At 44.2% G+C, this 19,219-nt stretch overlaps 1 protein-coding gene across 1 annotated transcript in view; it reads right to left on the bottom strand.

Moving 5' to 3' along the window:
• Window positions 1-19,219, bottom strand: part of NSUN2 (NOP2/Sun RNA methyltransferase 2) — a 45,917-nt gene that overhangs the window by 8,701 nt on the left and 17,997 nt on the right. Inside the window, exons 7-14 of the mRNA XM_083145170.1 lie at window positions 8,386-8,542; window positions 7,323-7,453; window positions 5,273-5,346; window positions 4,889-5,016; window positions 4,575-4,671; window positions 3,438-3,592; window positions 3,223-3,315; window positions 821-956 (exon numbers count right to left, since the gene is read on the bottom strand). Of these exons, the coding sequence (XP_083001296.1) occupies window positions 821-956; window positions 3,223-3,315; window positions 3,438-3,592; window positions 4,575-4,671; window positions 4,889-5,016; window positions 5,273-5,346; window positions 7,323-7,453; window positions 8,386-8,542 (971 nt within the window). The remainder of the gene's footprint in view (window positions 1-820; window positions 957-3,222; window positions 3,316-3,437; window positions 3,593-4,574; window positions 4,672-4,888; window positions 5,017-5,272; window positions 5,347-7,322; window positions 7,454-8,385; window positions 8,543-19,219) is intronic.

Below are 19,219 nucleotides of genomic sequence, written 5' to 3'. Positions count from 1 at the left end.
TGCGCACCTTTAACGTCCATATACACCGGGCGATTATGCCCAGCGATGAGCACGATGATCGCTGTGGGGAAAGCCGTTCAGTGCATACACACTGAGCCCCGTGCCCAGCGCCATCAGTGGGGGGAGGATGGCTTTGCGCAGCGCTTTGCAAAGCTGGCCATCTGCTAGCTTTACCAGCAGATTAGCGGCTTTCCCGGTGATGATGTGGGAGCGCGCAGCAGCACTCACCGCCGTGCCATACACACTGGGTGGTTTTGAGCGGCTTTCATCTCAGTCGCCCAGTGTGTATGGGTCTTTACAATTTCAATACAAATGTAGCAAGAGCCCTTGGTGCAGATGTCAGCCAAGGATTTAGGGAGATTAACCTAATGCAGGCATTCCTAAACTTGGTGCGCAAGTCACACTAACAGTCCAGGTTTTATTGATATCAATGCAAAACACATTAATAGGCACTATAGGTTACAGGGTTCATTTTAGAAGGGTGCAGCACCTTGGCCAAATTTAAAAGTGGAAAATGTTCCCCGACTTAAAAATGGCACTTTGCTACAAACAGCCATCCAAGTGCAGTACCAAACTATGAGCCAGTGTCCCATGGGTTGGAAAGAATGCTGATTTAGATTGTGGAGTGTATTTATTCACATTGAGGGGAGAGCTTGTGGGAAATAAAAAACCTCTAAGTGCTGTGCATGTCCCCAAACATTGACCAAATAGAACTCTATTCGTCGGATCCCGAATTTCCAAGAGGACGTGTTTTAGGACAGCAGAATAAATAAAACTGACATTTGACTAGACATTCACTATGTATAAAAAAACAATGTACCTTCATCTTCTCGCTGTTATAGAGTAGCACATTTCTTAATTCCTTAGAGACCATGTAAAGTTGTTTCTTCTTCCCTTCCTGGGTGCGTGTCAAGAGGTTCTTCTTTGGAAAAGATGGACCTAGTGCATAGAATTTCCTGCCAACAACAACAACAACTCAATCAGGCATTCCATAAAGTGCACTGAAGCAGGAATTAGGTATAGCCAAATTATTTAAAGAGGACACCAGGAAAAAGGTGTTAGTAACTTAAGTCTGAGTACAGGAGACTTCAAAGACTAATTTACACCAGCAATCCAATCAGATGCGACAACTGTGCAGAGGGCAGCAGTATCAACTGGTTCCCCATTAAGCAATGTGAATAATGTCTTCAGTTACGGTCTTAAGGCCCCCATACATTAGTCCGACTTGTCCTAAGGACAAGTTGGACCCGATTTCCCCCTGCAGCTCCCCGGGAGGGGGACACACGATTTGGCACTTGATGTGCCAAGTTTTGCAAATGATACACCGCATGCGATGTATCATTTGCAACTTCCGGGGAGCTGCAATGTGGAGCGAGCAGGGAGGCATCGAGGTGGCGGGGGGGGGATGCTGCAAGGCGGCTGGGGGGACGGACGCACGCTACTAGTAGTGCGGACGATGCGGGGGACACAGGCGGCAGTGACAGAGCCGGGCGGGGGGAGCCAGGAGCTGTCAGTACTGAAAAAAACAAAAACCCATACAATGAATGGGCAGCCTGTGATTGGCTGAGCGCTCTCTCAGCCAATTGCTGACAGGCTGAGAGAGCACTCAGCCAATCACAGGCTGCCCATTCATTGTATGGGCTTTTTTTTTCAGTTTTGACAGCTCCCGGCTCCACCATGTCACTGCCGCCTGTGTTCCCCGCAGCGTCCGCACTACTAGCGGCGTGTCGTCCCCCCCCCCCCCCCCTACCCGGACGGAGCATGACAGCTCCGGCTCCCCCTGCCGCCCCCCTCCCTCGCCGGCGTCCTCAGTCCCCATGGCTGCACATAAGATTTATCTTATGTGCAGCCGGTCCGACGTCTTGACTCTGGTCCCGTGCGAATCGGGTCGGACCGGGTGTCAAAACCTGCAATTTGGTCCGATTTCACTGCCCGATCCATCTGGATCGGGTGAAATCAGGGCCAAATCGCATAGTGTATGGCAGAATGCTTGCTTTGGAAAAGCAAAAGCCAGAATAAAAACTGGCATTTCCACCATTTAGGATTAAGTACCTTAACGCATCTTCGGGGGAAGTAGCCTGAAGATTCTCTACTGGTTGTTTTGAAGGGGAAGTGCAACATATTGAGCATTTATACGAGTGCAAACCAAAACTTGCCACATACAGATGCAGCCACTGCTCTATCCTAAAATCGTGCCAAATAGGTCGTTTATCAGGGGCGTGGCCTGGAGAAACTTGTAGTCAGCTCTCACTTATTATTTCTTATCACTAAGATGCACAAAAAAAGATTTTTAAACAATCACAGGACAAAATTTCAGTGTATGAAGTTACAACATAATCCTGCCAAGGGTCGGAAAACACTATAAAATGCATCAAATTCTGAGTTTAGGCCATAATTTACATTCATGTTGTCCTATTTTCTCAGAGTAGAGTACACAAGCAATTATAGAAAAAAAAATTTTAGATTGGAAATGACAGTTGAGGGAACAGACACTGTTTCGGGTATTCATAATAGTTTTCTCAGGATACATACAAATGACTGGCGTTTGGGATGCCAATTCTGGTATCGCTAAGGAGGAAATCCCGACAGGGTCATCTAAGCAGACTTACCGTACCCCACCTCCCCAACCCTCTATTGTGAAACCTGTACATAGTCGCCTAAACCTAATCCCAATCCTCCCGTCTAAATGCCTAAACCCCATTCTTCACAGCCTAAAGGTGTGTACACACGGCAGATCGTGCCATGAGATGAGAATCCCGATGCAATCAGATCACATCGGGACTCGCATCTCACGGCATTCTAGAGGGGCACAATTTACACTATATAGTGCACATCTGCACTATATAGTCTTGACTGCCCTCTCTATCTGGCTGCCAATTTGCGCTTACAGGGGAGCGCGCATCGGCCTTGCAAGCCCTAAAAAAAAAAAAAAAAAAAAGTATGCGATTTTCACTATATCGAGAACATCGGAAGCCAAATCTTACCGTCTGTACACACTATAACTCCTCCCCTAGTGACTATAACAAACTTCCCCCCTTCTGACCTAACCCTAACTCGTCCCACCAAACTAACGTTTGGCATCCCAGCGGTCTGGATTCTGGCGGTAGTCTGCATTGTGAATGCCAGCATCCAGACTGCTGAACACATCCTCATTTACCTGCGCCATCACTAAACCATGCACATAATAGTCCAGATGTGCACAAACCTTCAAAACGTACTTACTGTATTGGAATAAATATTGGATCATCCTCTGACAGAAACACAAAAGGATCTTCTTTAAATCCAAACAACTTCATTTTTTTGAATGGTGGAGGCCTTCATTATAAAGGAGGGTATAAAATAAATAAAGTGAATTAAAAGCCATGCAAGATGAGTATACTGCACCACATGAGAGGCAAAACTGTGACCCTACCAAGTTTGTGAATTTCATCCCTTACCCGCACACACTGTCTTTAGGGGCATCAGTCACAGGATTGCAGCTAGGTGTAGTCCCCTTATCCTCAACATTTTCTGTACCCTTTCCTGGCTCACTTACTGTCTGCGTGACATTTTCAACAACTTCTGGCACAGAAGTAGGGGGTCTTCGCTGCAGCTGCAAGAAAACAGGCCCATATTCATGTCCTTTTGCATATAGAATTCTAGACTATGCTACACAACAAGCCACATTTTCCAAAGAATCATCCCCGGTACCTAAACCTAGTTTGCACCAATTTTTAACCTTTCTTGCCCTTCAACCAAGTTAGTTTAAATCTAGTAAAAATGGTAGCTTCACATTTTCAGAACATAGAAGAGACACAGAAAAACAAACAGCGTATGCAGTAATTCTGGATTTAAAGCACTGTAAAGCCAACATTACAAGGAATTATGGGAGAATTAGGTAAAACAACAATTGAGACCAGCAAATCTAGACCAATAATCTTTTTTTTTTTTTTTTTTTTACATTTTCTGCTTGTTATCATTTAGATAAAAAACAAAGTAAGAAGTACTTGAATTACTGCCCCCCCCCCCCCCCCCCTCCTCCCTTTAAGTTGTTTAAAGTGTGAAGAATTGGGTTAATTAAAATAAAATGAATCTATAATTTAATAGATTTAAATAATGCATTTAATTTTTGTAACAGTTTTAAAAATATACTTGAGGCTTCTCTAAACAAGTTTGAGATCAGGGGATTTAGTTTTTTTGCTTAAATAGATTTTATTTGATATCCAGGAAAGCATATTACACTATTTTCAATTAAAATTATCCATTTTTATAATGAGTTTAAAGGGAGAAACACTTTATGGGTTACTTAAAAGCAACGGGTTGAATATCTAGTAATTGTTTTAGAAAACACACACACACACAGAAGTAGAGGGAGAAGTCAAGTCTCTCTACTACCAAATTGCCTTAAATATATGGATACTATAGCATAATATAGACATAGAACGTGATCCAAGTGAAACTATTCATTTAAAAAAAACTGCAATACAGGCTGCAGTGAAGTACTTAATCTCCATAGTTATTCTTTGTCCAGACATTTGAACAAGAAATACTTAAGGACACGAAGACAAACATTCCAATATTATGATAAAATGTACCTTTGGTTGTCTCTTGTTCCATGGCATAGGAGCCTTCTTTATCAACACTGCAACAAAGAAACCTCCTGTGTTTTGGTGATGTGGTAATATCCTCAAACTGTTAGACGAGAAAAAAAGAAATATATATATATATATATATATATATATATATATATATATATATATATATATATATATATACACATACACATACATACATACATACATACATACACATACACACCCCTTATATACTCAAGCCATCTGATTATCACTGCCCTATATAGGACATGTCCCAAGTATTTTCTTTTGTGCAAACTGCCCAAACTTCTTACCAACGTTGTATATTCAGTGCTTTCATTTTCTCCTCACACAGAGGAAACATAGTTGGCCGAATCTGCGTATGTCTGTTTGTGGGTACATCTGCAAAATTGTCAAACCATTGGCCTTCTTTTGTCATTACCTGAAAAATGGAAATATGTACTTTTGGAGAGGTTGTTACCGATTTTGCTACACCATTGGTTCTTTGAGGTCTTCAAGGGACCTCAACAGTCCAGGTTTCAGGAATATCCCAGATTGTGCACAGATGGTAGAAATCTAAATGACCATGGTAATGATTTTGGTACAGGTAGCATGGACACTTAAAACCTGGACTGTTGGGGGAAGTAACCGCTGGAGCTACACTTTGCAATCAACATAAAACACAAGAAAACAATCACCTTCCAGTGGGTGATTCCAGGCATCCATTTTAAACCAGGAAGCACAGAGGACACATCTGCAAGCTCAAGAGAACCTAGAATATAAAAACACATTGTATGGATACATTGAGAGAAATAGAAATATATTATTATATTAGAAAAAAAAAAAAAAAGAAATAGAAATATATTATTATAAAAAAAAAAATAATAATAATAATAAAGTTAGTGGTTGTTTGGGTACTGTAATACCCCTTTCACACCAGCCTAAATTCCCAGGTTGAGTCTGGGAACAACCCGGGACTAGCTCTGGTGTGAAAGGTTCCAGGGACAAATTCCCGGGTTAATTTGCCAGCAATTCAACCCTGCTAGGTAGCAGGGTTGCTCCCGGGTCCTTCCAGGGTTACTGACTGGTGTGGAAGGTGCAGGGATATGTCCCTGCTTCCCGTGTTGCCTCTGCTATTGCGGTTTTGCTAGCAGGGCAACTTCCTGTTGTGGTGGACTCAGACACACCCAGAGACAGCATACAGCATGCAGGGAGACAGTGTGCATGTTCTGTGGCACCACAAACCCAGAAGTTCATTTTAACCCCTGAAAGCCTGCAATGTGTGCCATGTCTTGGACAAATGAGGAGGTGAGAGCTATTAATCATTAGAGGGGAAGATGCTTTCATATGCCTTTTAATTTGTTTTATACAAGTAAACAAAAGACACAAAACATTTGTAGTGTTTCAGCCTAATTATTAATAATCAATAATCGGTACTTGTTTCCTACCACGGCCACAATCGTGGGCATCATGTACCTTAAAGTTAAAGGTACACTTTAGGTACGTCGGTCGCGGCCATTAACATTGCCCCTCGATGGCCGCGATTTTGCCATAGGCTTCAATGTTAAAATATTTTTTAACATTGAAATCGGGAGCATCGCGTCGTTTCTTGTGCCATTATAATGGCACAAGATGAGATGGAAGATGAGATGGACTTGATTAAGTCCATCTCACATAGGAAACAATGTGAAATGGGCCAATATGACCCATTTTTACATTGTATATGGCCCCGTCGTCACCCCACGATTGACACGGCGGTGCGCGTCGGCGTGGAGAATATAAAGTGTGGTGAGTGCAGCGAGCCACCGAGCCCGAAGCGTGGCGTGCGCAGCGAGCCCCGCGAGGGGACGCGTATACCTGTGAAGTTATACGCGTCGCCTCGCTACGCTCGCCACACTTTATATTCTCAACTCCACGCCGACGTGGATAGTAGGGGTATGAAAAGGTCAGAGGACGCGCACCGCCGCCGCTCGCCACGCTTCGGGTTCGCGTCAATCGTGGGGTGGCGTTGAGGGCGTAAAATTGGGGGGTCTAGGGAATATTTTACATTGAATCCAATGTAAAATCGGGTCCCAGGAACCCTATTCACATTTGATTCAATTAAAAAAATCGGTCGGTCGCATTGCATGCGATTTGGTTGCATGCGATGCGACTGACGTGATTTTTCCGACACGACCACCCCGATCGGTGTGGCCGTGCTAGGAAACAAGTACCCAATAATCTAATGTGAGCCTAAAAAAGGCCATTTTCAATGCTATTCTCATAGAAATGCAGGGTCATCCCGGGTTCAGTCTGAAAGGTGCTGACCCGGGTTGTTCCTGCTTCAAAAGCATGTGTGAATGGGTCCCAACCCGGGAATGTCCCTGCTTGTACAAGGAATGTAATTCCCGGGTTTGTCTCTGCATTTCTGGTGTGAAAGGGGTAGAATACTAATTTCCACCTTGCATTCAGTCTGCAACCACATATTCACCTTTTATTTTACTAATGTCAGTACAAAGGCAGGTTTGCTTTAAGGTAAGTCTGACTTTGTTCAATTTAATTATTTTAAAATGTAGAACACACACAGCTGGTCTATTTAATAGTACTGATGCAATTACTGAGCTACTACATTACTGAAGTATTCTTAAAACATTCTGCTCATTAGAGTAGATACATGAAAAAGGTTTTCCTAATACATTTAAATTACTGGAAGCAGAACCACAAAAACGCGTCTGTCATTGTTTGCGAAGTGTGAACACATGGCCTTGCCTTCACTTTTCTCCAGCAGTGAGGCTATAACCGCTTCATCTTCAATAGGATTCAAAGAACACGTTGAATACACCATCCTTCCCCCTTCTGCCAGCTGTTCAACACCGCGGGTAGCAATCCTAATCTGTAACCTATAAAAAACAAAATGAAGGTTAACAATTTGCAGTACTGTAGATTTCAAAAGGTTTTCGCACAACACTGCAGGCTTCCAGTCTTCGCTGTACAGATATCAGCTAAAAGGCATTAATAAATTAACATTTTACAAGAGCAAAAGGAAATTTTGCTGTATGTACCACATACGCAGAACAAAAAAAGAACAAGAAAAAAAAATAAAAAGTGTGAAAAAGCATTATGCCAAATGAGACTGCTGCTTGGGTGATTGTTCTGCCAAGGAAGATTGTAAGGAACAAAAGTTTAAAACATGTGCCCAGAGAGTACTGGGCTGTTGGCCCAAAGTGCCTTATTTTCCAACAACCAAACATACATTTACAAATCAGATTTAACCCAGTCTAACACCTCTTTTACACCTAAAAGCTGGGTTGCAGCCGGGACTTTGTAAATAGGGAAATAGGGCAGAGAATCGTCAAGGGGGGGGGGGGGGGGGGGGGGGGGGGGGGGGGGACAGCAAATGGAACCAACACAGTCTCCAAGCGCTGTCTCCTCCATAGTGTGAATCGGACACGAGTCGCTCAACTCTGTTTACTCATACGTGTGTGGCGCTTTCACACAGATTAACCAGGATTAACACGGCAATAACCCTGTTTGATAGGGCGGTCTGAGTGGTATAAAGGAATTGGTAAAAATACTGTAAACAGCAAACAGACTTTCAAAATAAACCCATACGGTATGTCACAAATGTGAGACCTTAATTGAGACATTCCTTCAGGAGTTACCAGTGTGTGCATAAAAAAAAAAATACATGCATGACTTAAAGGAGCAAATTAGATGAATAGATTCAGGTTTTGTGATTGAGAACACAGCAAGATAACTTACAGTAAGTACTGTATTTTGAAGATTACATCTGTAATGCAGATGTAAGGAACACCTGTACAATTCTCCTTACCCATGCAGCTGCAAACTGTTTAATGTTGTCCACTTCTTCCAAACATCAATGTTCTTCCTCAAAGTCCCATCACCACTGCAAAAGCAGGAAAACAGAATAAGCATAGAGCATGAAAAGAAATTTGTTAAACACAAAAGAGAACTGTCCATATTAACCCCTTCATGACAGAGCCAGTTTGTGCCTTCATGACAGAGCCCTTTTTTTCAAATCTGACATGTCTCACTTAAGTGGGGATAACTTTTTTTTGCTTTTACTTATCCCAGTGATTTTGAGATTGTTTTCTCGTGACACATTGTACTTCAAGTTAGTGGTAAATTTTGGTCGATACAGTCTGTGTTTTTTTGTGAAAAATACCAAAATATCGTGAAAAAATGGAAAATTTAGCAATATGCAAAATGTCACATTTTCTGCTTGTGAGACAAATAATCATACCACTCAAAATAGTTAATAACTAACAAAGACCATGGGCGAAATGTAATAGGGTGCGATTTTTTAGACATGTGCGATTTTTGGTCAAAAACGGCCGAAATCGCACATTTTCCGAAAATCGCACATTTAATAGGTTGGCCAATCAGGACTGAGCTATGCGTCTCCATGGAGACGCATACTGTAGCTCAGCCAATCACGCTCTCAGCCTCTGTAGCACTGGGACAGAGCTACAGAAGCTACGGAGAAAGCCGGTGACAGGCAACGGAGAAAGACGATTCTCCCCGCTGCCTGTCAGTGCGTGGGGAGCCGGCTGTAAAGCAGCCAGACCAGCGCTGGATCCAGGAATGGTAAGTAACGCTGGTGTAAAATTGAGGTGTGTGTGTGTAATAAACTTGTACTTCTCTGTGTGTGTGTTTTTTATAAACATTCTTTTTACAGGTGGACTACAAGTCCCAGCGGGCCCATTAATGCCCTGCATGCTGGGACTTGTGGTTCTCCAAGTCCCAGCATGCGGGGGAGGTCTGCTGGCACTTGTAGTTCGCCTGTAAAAAGCAATGTAATGATATGTATGATGGATTTAACCCTATCAGGCCGGCGTCCACTGGCCACGGACGCCGGTGACAGCCCCGGGCTTCAGCCCTGGACGGGTGAAGCCTGGGGGGGGGGGACCCCTTTATTGGGGGGGTCCCCACTCCTCCAGGTACCCCGTCCAAGGCTGACCAGCCACGGTGCTCATGTTTTGGCCGGGGGACCTTGTATAAAAAGTGTCCCCCGGCTGTGGCATGACACCGCGGGCTGTTGGAGCCCGGTGCTGGTTTCAAAATACGGGGGACCCCCAGATTTTTTGTCCCCCGTATTTTTGGAACCAGGACCGGTCCAAGAGTCCGGGGCTGGTTTCAGAAATACGGGGGACCCCTATGCTTTTTGTTCCCCCGTATTTTTGGAACCAGGTCCGGCTCAATGAGCCCGGGGCTGGTTATGCTTAGGAGGGGGGACCCCACGCCGTTTTTTTTTTAACTTTTTTTTTTTTTGCACAAAAGCGCATTTATAAAAATGCGCACATTTTCATGATTGAAAATGCGCACATTTTCATGACTAAAAATCGCGGCAAATCGCATTTTTTTGCCGCTAATTCGCATCTCATTACATATGCGAATTCGCTGGCAAAAAACGCGATTTTTAAAGGTGCGATTTGGTGCGATTTTTTTTTAGTCTAAAAAATCGCACCCTATTACATTTCGCCCCATATGTCTACTTTATGTTGCAATCATTATTTCAACCTCCTTTTCATTTTTTTGGACACTAGGAGGCTTCAGATATGACTAGCAAATTCTCAAATTTTCAAGAAAATTTCAAACACTGATTTTTTTAGGGACCAGCAGGGGTGCAATTATGGCGGTACGGGGTGGTACGGCGTACCATTAAAACAAATGGTGCCGGTACCCCGTACCGCCATAACAAATAGGCCGAAATATTTACTGCGCATGTGCGCATATGTAAGTGGCGGGGGGCGTGGCCACTTACATATGCGCGCTAGCGCCGCTCCCCCCCGCCGGGTCTTCCCTGCTCTCGTCTCCCCCGCTGTGTACGCGGGGGAGACGTGCTGCTGCTGCTGCTACTGCTGCTCTCATGATTTCGTTACAGCTCCTGCTGCTGGACCGCGCGCGGCTATTGGTTAGCGCGCGGTCCAGCAGCAGGAGCTGTAACTATCAGGAGCAGCAGCAGCACGTCTCCCCCGCGTACACAGCGGGGGAGACGAGAGCGTGCGGGCGGGCAGGCACAGGGGGCTGTGTATGTGCCTGCCTGCCGGGGGGGGGGTTCTATCCCCCTGGGCAACGAGCAAAGTGGCACAGATATATCCCCCTGGGCAACGAGCAAAGTGGCACAGATCTATCCCCCTGGGCAACGAGCAAAGTGGCACAGATCTATCCCCCTGGGCAACGAGCAAAGTGGCACAGATCTATCCCCTGGGCAACGAGCAAAGTGGCACAGATCTATCACCTGGGCAACGAGCAAAGTGGCAACAGATCTATCCCCCTGGGCAACGAGCAAAGTGGCACAGATATATCCCCCTTGGCAACGAGCAAAGTGGCACAGATATATCCCCCTGGGCAACGAGCAAAGTGGCACAGATCTATCCCCCTGGGCAACGAGAAAAGTGGCACAGATATATCCCCCTGGGCAATGAGCACAGTGGCACAGATCTATCCCCCTGAGCAACGAGCAAATTCAGTCCACCTTGGCATCGGCATGAAGCCCCTGGCATTGAGCATGTAGGTAAGTGGCACTTATGTGTCAAATGTGTATGGTGTGTTATACAGTATGTGTTGGGCATTGCGTAGTGTTATATAGTATGACATGGGCATTGCGTAGTGTTATATAGCATGTGATGGGCATTACACTGTGTTATATAGTATGACATGGGCATTGCGTAGTGTTATATAGTATGACATGGGTATTACAGTGTGTTATATAGTATGTAATGTGCATTATGGTGTGTTATATAGTATGTAATGGGTATTACGCTGTGTTATATAGTATGTAATGGGCATTACGGTGTGTTATATAGTATGTGATGGGCATTACAGTGTGTTATATAGTATGACATGGACATCGCGGAGTGTTATATAGTATGTAATGGGCATTACGGTGTTATATAGTATGTAATGGGCATTACAGTGTTATATAGTATGTAATGGGCATTATAGTGTGTTATATAGTATGTAACGGGCATTATAGTGTGTTATATAGTATGTAATGGGCATTACAGTGTTATATAGTATGTCATGGGTATTGCGGTGTTATATAGTATGACATGGGCATTGCAGTGTTATATAGTATGTCATGGGCATTGCGGTGTTATATAGTATGTCATGGGTATTGCGGTGTTATATAGTATGACATGGGCATTGCAGTGTTATATAGTATGTCATGGGCATTGCGGTGTTATATAGTATGTCATGGGCATTGCGGTGTTATATAGTATGTAATGGACATTATGGTGTGTTATACAGTATGTCATGGACATAGCAGAGTGTTATATAGTATGTCATGGGCATCGCGGAGTGTTATATAGTATGTCATGGGCATTGTGGTGTTATATAGTATGTCAGCGGGCGTACAGACTCTGTGGGGGGGGGGCGGTGGCATGTAACCACCCCCCTTGTGTCATATGACCACGCCCATGGCCACTCCCCTGACCACGCCCATTTTTCGCTGCGCGCCGAAGGCGCGCAGCACAGTACCACTAAGTCGTTTTTTCTACTCGCACCACTGGGGACCAGTTCAGTTCTGATGTGACTTTGAGGGACTTGTATGTGAGACACCCCCATAAATGATGCCATTTCAAAAACTGCACCCCTCACAGTATTCAAAACAGCATTTTGGAAGTTTGTTAACCCTTTAGGTGTTTCACAGGAATTAAAACAAAGTGTAGGTGAAATTTCAAAATTTCTTTTTTTTTGCAGAGTTTCAATTTTAATACATTTTTTCTAACGAATACAGTAGATTTTACTAGAGAAATGTGACTAAAAATTGATTCCCCCAATTCTTTTGTTTTCAAAAATATCCTATATGTGGCCCTAGTGTGCACGTTGACCAAACCACAGGCTTCATAATAGAAGGAGCACCTACTTGATTTTGGAGCCTCCTTTTTATGAGATTTTTTTTTAGGCACCATGTAGGTTTCTAGGCACCATAAGTGCTAAAAGTTAGGAACCTCCCCTACAAGTCACCCCATTTTGCAATCTACACCCCTCAGGGAATTCATCTAGGGGTATAGTGTACATTTCAAACCCCCAGGGGTTTCACCAATTTTGGTACAACTGGGATGTGAAAATGGAAAATTACATTTTTTTACACAAACATGCAGTTCTGGCTCAAAATTTTTCATTTTCACAAGGAATGAAGGAGACAAAGCACCCCAAAATCTGTGCCCCAATTTCTCCCGAGTACGGCAATGCCTCACATGTGACCAAAAAATACCAGTTGGGCGCATGGCAGGACTCAGAAGGGAAGGAGTGATTTTTGGATTTGGCAGCACAGATTTTGGTGGAATGAATGGTGGGTGCTATGTTGCATTACCAATACAGTGGAACCCCCCCACAAGTGACCCCATTTTGCAAACTACACCCCTCAGGGAATTCATCTAGGGGTATAGTGTACATTTCAAACCCCCAGGGGTTTCACCAATTTTGATACAACTGGGCAGTGAAAATGAAAAATTACATTTTTTTACACAAAAATGCAGTTCTGGCTCAAAATTTTTCATTTTCACAAGGAATGAAGGAGACAAAGCACCCCAAAATCTGTGCCCCCATTTCTCCAGAGTACGGCAATGCCTCACATGTGACCAAAAAATACCAGTTGGGTGCATGACAGGACTCAGAAGGGAAGGAGTGATTTTTGGATTTTGCAGCTCAGATTCTGGTGGAATGAATGGTGGGTGCTATGTGGCATTAGCAAGACCCCCGAAGCACGGTGAAATGATGAACCTAATAATCCATAGATGTGTGGTATATTTTGAAACACTCCTTTATACATAGGCCGGGTTTGTCGGGGCAAGTTTCACAGTGGAAAATAGTTTCCTTTCTTATTCCCTTTTTATAGCAAACTTTGCACCTTTTTTGTGTCCTGCCCTTTCTTGCAGTGGAGGGGATTTCGTTGGGAAAATGCTGCCCTGGTACAATACGGGGGCCAGTACTAGAAGTACTGGGGCCCTCTGCCTGCTGGTTCCCAAATATTAGGCCCTTTATGACTTCCTCTTGAAAGTGCATAAATGTCCCCCTCTGGCCGGTAGAACGGAATAGCACGTAAGCGTTATACAGTGCCATCTGGATGATATACACGGCCAGCTTCTTGTACCAGATATTTGTTTTCCGCAGGGCACTGTACGGCTTCAGTACCTGATCTGAAAGATCCACTCCGCCCATGTACTTATTGTAATCTAGGATACAATTTGGTTTTGAGGTGTGTGGGTACTGGTACCTCGTACAGGGATGGAGGTGGTACTGTCTCCATGAATTGTTGTCAGTATAAGGACATCCCTCTTGTCCTTATATTTGACCAACAACATATTTTCGGTGCATATTCCCCTGCTTTCACCCCTTCTCATTACTTGGGCAATGTGCGTTTTTGGGAGGCCTCTTTGGTTCTTACGCACAGTACCGCAAGCTGCTGTACCTCTTGAACCAAGGGCCTTAAACAGGGGGATGCTGGTGTAAAAGTTATCCACATAGAGGTGATAACCCTTATCCAGGAAGGGGTGCATTAAATCCCAGACAATTTTTCCACTAACACCTACGAGGGAGGGGGGGGGCATTCTGGCGGTTCAATTCTTGAATCCTTCCCTTCATATACCCTAAACTTGTGGGTGTACCCTGTGGTGCTTTCACACAGCTTATACATTTTTATGCCATACCTTGCCCTCTTACTGGGAAGGTACTGGCGGAATTTAACCCTTCCTTTAAAATGTATAAGGGACTCGTCGATGCTAATACATTTATCAGGGATGTATAGCTCTGCAAATTTGGCACTGAAATGATCAATGACCGGCCTGACTTTGAATAGCCTGTCAAAGGTGGGATCATCTCTGGGTGGGCACTGTGCATTATCGGTGTAATGTATACATTTATGGATTGCCTCAAAACGAGTCCGAGTCATGGCCATACGGTAAAATGGGGTGCTGTACAGAACATCTGTACTCCAATATTGCCTAATTTGTGGCTTTTTTACTATGCCCATATGAAACACCAGACCCCAAAACGTCATCATCTCTACTGCATCTACAGGGGTCCACCTAGCAAATGAGGACGTGGGGTTTTGAGCAATAAACTGCTGGGCATATAAATTAGTTTGGTCCACCATTAAATTTATAAAATCATCAGAGAAAAATAATTTGAAAAAGTCAATTTCTCTGAGACCTGTGGAATCAAATTGGATTCCTGGCATGGCCAAAAACTCAGGAACCTGGGGCTCAAAATTGTCTGGTGGTGGGGTCCATACGAGATCAATTATTGGGGGGGGGTCTCAGCTGCTCTACGGGGGCGTCTTTGAGGGGGTCCCTCATCACCAGAGGAGGAAGAGGAGCTTAAGACGAATCCTTCAAATTCCCCGCTTGCCTCACTGGCTGTGTCAGAATCAGGAGCAAGCATGGCATATGCCTCCTCCACTGAATACATTCTTCTGGATGACTGGGATGACATTTGGGATGCCATTTTTATTTTTGTGTTACTGGTAGTGAAATGTTTCAACACGTGTATAGTGTAGGGGGGGTACAAACTTTATTTCAACCCGGGGGGTATGTAGTGTGTAGTGTGTATGTAGTGCAGAAAAAAAAAATACTTTATACAAAAAAAAAAAAAAAAAATTGAAGGGGTTAAAAAAAAAAAAAAATTGAAGGGGTTAAAAAAACAAAAAAAAAGGTCCTGCGCCAAAAATTGAGCACAGATGTTGGTCAGTAACGTCCGTCACTGATCAGCGCACAGTGGCCACAGGACACCCACAAAATCACAATGTGTGTAAAAAAAAATTAAAAAAGACCACACAGCACCCACAAAAAAAAAAAAAAGGTGATCAGTGATGCGACACTGATTACCAGTGAGGGGCAGCAGGTGCACAACCTTTGGTGCAACTGGCAGCAACTGACAGGTATATATAAAAAAAAAAAACCTCTGCGCCCCCAAAAAGTTGCTGATCACCTCAGATATAGTGATCAGCACAAAAGGCGGGGGTAGCAGACACAAAATATACACTCTCTATCACTATCTCTCTCTATCTCTCATTATCTCTCATTATCTCTCACTATCTCTCACTATCTCTCACTATCTCTCACTATCTCTCACTATCTCTCACTATCTCTCACTATCTCTCACTATCTCTCACTATCTCTCACTATCTCTCACTATCTCTCACTATCTATCACTATCTCTCACTATCTCTCACTATCTCTCACTATCTATCACTATCTATCACTATCTATCACTATCTATCACTATCTATCACTATCTATCACTATCTATCACTATCTATCACACTGCAGCAGCAGCACTGACAGTTATATGTATAAAAAAAAACCTGCACCCCCAAAAAGGGGGGGTAGCAGACACAAAATATACACTCTCTATCACTCTCTGTCTCTATCTCTCTCTATCTCTCTCTATCTCTCTCTATCTCTCTCTATCTCTCTCTATCTCTCTCTATCTCTCTCTATCTCTCTCTATCTCTCTCTATCTCTCTCTATCTCTCTCTATCTCTCTCTATCTCTCTCTATCTCTCTCTATCTCTCTCTATCTCTCTCTATCTCTCTCTATCTCTCTCTATCTCTCACTATCTCTCACTATCACTATGACACTGCAGCAGCAGCACTGACAGTTATATATATAAAAAAAAACCTGCACCCCCAAAAAGGGGGGGGTAGCAGACACAAATCTCTCTATCTCTCACTATCTATCACTATCTCTCACTATCTATCACTATGACACTGCAGCAGCAGCAGTGACAGTTATTTATATATAAAAAACCCCTGCACCCCCAAAAAGGGGGGGTAGCAGACACAAAATATAGCTCTCTCTGTCACTATCTCTCTATCTCTCTATCACACTGCAGCAGCAGCAGGAAGTCTCAGGAAGTCAGATCCAGGAAGCGTCCAGCACGCTACAAGCAGTGATCAAGTGATCAGGTAAGGTATTTGCAAGGATCAGGTAAGTATTAGCAAGGATCAGGTCAGTATCACGGCAGATAGGCACGGTGACCGCTCTGCACGCTATTCCAGACCGGAATGGCGTCTGCAGCGCAGTCACCGTTAGTTTTAAATGTCGCGCCTTGGCTGTGATTGGTCCGTGGGTCCCACGGACCAATCACAGCCTTGGGGGGCAGGTGGGGTGAGGGTGGGGTGAGGTGTCATCGTCACCGATGACCCCCTCATGCCCCCTGACGCCCGGCGGTGATTGACACCTGTGTTACCAAAGCGTCTGATTCGCTGGTAACACAGGAAAACGCTGTGAATGGCTGTTCACACTGAACAGCCAATCACAGCGATCGCCGACGGGGGGGGGCGACATCGCAGCCCCCCCTGGGCATGCAGGGACATGTCTGCTGTCAGGGACAGCAGACATCGTCCCTCTGTCACTGCGTCTCGAGACGCAGTGACAGTTTAAAGTCATGACGTATATATACGTCATGTGTCGGGAAGTACTTCCCGGCCATGACGTATATATACACGTCAAATGTCGTGAAGGGGTTAAGAAAATGAGACCACTAAAAACTGCTTTCAAAATGCTCCCATACTATACGCCAAACTAAAAACACGAGAAAATTAGTCTTCTGTATAAATAAGGCCTAATACATGCATTATGGTTTGCACAGCTTGAGAATGAGCAGTTTACTGTAACACGTGCCGTTTCCCAAATAAAAAAATATTTAAAAAAAGTGCCAATATGAATTTACCTTCAGCAATACTTATGGATTACTTACTATACTTATGGGTTCAGTATGTGTGACCAGTGGTTGGGGATGCCGGTGATCAGAACAGCTGATCTCCATCCAAACCATGGATGGGTAAGTAGACTGTCTCCCCTACCCTGGAGTTCCAGCATTGGTATTTCAACCACTGGCATTTTAACTACATCCCATCCTTAAGTTCAAACTGCGGAGGGGCGTTTATATACTCTAAAATCAGCTAGCTCAATAAGTGCTGACACCTTTATTCCACTCTAACACTAAAGGCCCATGCACACTGGGTGACTCAAATGAAAGCCGCTCAGTTTGCTAATTTGAGCTTAAAAGCCGCAGAGTGTGTACGGGGCAGTGATGCATGCTCCTGCATCATCGCTGGTCTGCCGCTCATCTGCTTATATTACCAGCAAATGAGTGAGGGAGTAGACTATGGGGAGAGAGAAGAGGAAAGAAAAAAATAAATAAAAAAAAGGTACTTATGTATTAGCAGGGCGCCCAATTAGCATACGTATTGCACCGTAGGGAAATCGCATTGCAAGCGATGCGATTTTCCTATGTAATTTATTCACTGCTCTCTGTCCTTGGGCGGGTGCGATGAGATCGCATCGCACTTTATAGGGTGCGATGCCATTTAATGTACTATACACGACATACAATGTGATTTAGGCACCCACACCACCCCGAAGCGTGGCGAGTGCAGCGAGCCCAGCAAGGGGCGGCGAAACGCATCCTCCTGACCTTTTCATACCACCACTTATCCACATCGGCATGGAGTTGACTATAGTGTGGCAAGCGCAGTGAGCCACAGAGCCCGAAGCGTGGCAAGCGCAGTGAGGGGACACGGAATACATGTAACGCCACACTTTGGGCTCGGTGGCTCGCCACACTATATAGAATCAACTCCACGCCGACGTGGATAATGGGGGGTATGAAAAGGTCGGGAGGACGCGTTCCGCCACACTTCAGGGTGGCATGGATAGTGGGGGGGGGGGGGGGGGGGGGGGTGCCTAAATCCCATTGTATGTCATATAAGTGTATACTAAATTAAATGTCATTGCATTTTATGTGTGGTGCGATCGCATGCGATGCTATCTCATCGCACCGCCAGGGAGCAGTGAATAAATTACATAGGAAAATTTTATTGCATGCGATGAGATTTTCTTACGCAGAATCGCCCACTAAGCTATTTGCTTAGTGGGCGCCCGGCAAATACATAAATACCAGATTAAAACAAACGCCCAGTGTCAGAAAGGTTTGACAGGCAAGTATCAAATCTTGAATTCTTTTGTACTCAAACCTGGGAAATATTTCTTCGATTACAGACATTTTAATATGGCATATTTAATTGTTTATTGTTGATCTTGCTAGCCTGCATGGTCCCATCTATATGCCCATGTGTAACCAAGTGTGAAATGTAACTTTCTATGAAATAACTTACATATAGAAATGGTTTCTATGTAAATGTTTAATATGAAAATGTTAAATAGAAGGATCATTACTACGCCATGCAGACTTATCAAACACTGGTCTATAGCAGTGGTAGCCAACTACGGTCCTCGAGAGCTACCAACAGGTCACATTTTCCAGACCACCTAGCTACTGCACAGCTGCACTCATTTCTCACTAACACATTTTAAAAGATCCACAGGTGGAGCTAATTACTTCACTTGTGTTTCTGTGAGGAGACCTGGAAAACATTAACTGTTGGTAGCTCTCGAGGACTGGAGTTGGCTACCCCAGGTCTATAGCATACTGCTCAGCCATTCTTCACAATATCATACCTCCCAACATGACCCTCTCCCAGGAGGGACACATTACTCTGTTCCTGGACTTTCTTCTTAATGCATGATTACCTTCATCTGTGTAGAACAGGTTAATTGATAAGAAAGGTGCTTTAACACAGGTGAAGGCAATCATCCATTAAGAGGGAAGTGCAGGAGCAGAGCAATGA

Source organism: Crinia signifera, chromosome 5 (assembly GCF_055691185.1).
Source record: "Crinia signifera chromosome 5, ASM5569118v1, whole genome shotgun sequence".
In the NCBI taxonomy this organism is placed as follows: domain Eukaryota; kingdom Metazoa; phylum Chordata; class Amphibia; order Anura; family Myobatrachidae; genus Crinia; species Crinia signifera.
Note: the sequence above shows the minus strand (reverse complement) of the source record. Positions and strands in the feature narration are given on the sequence as shown.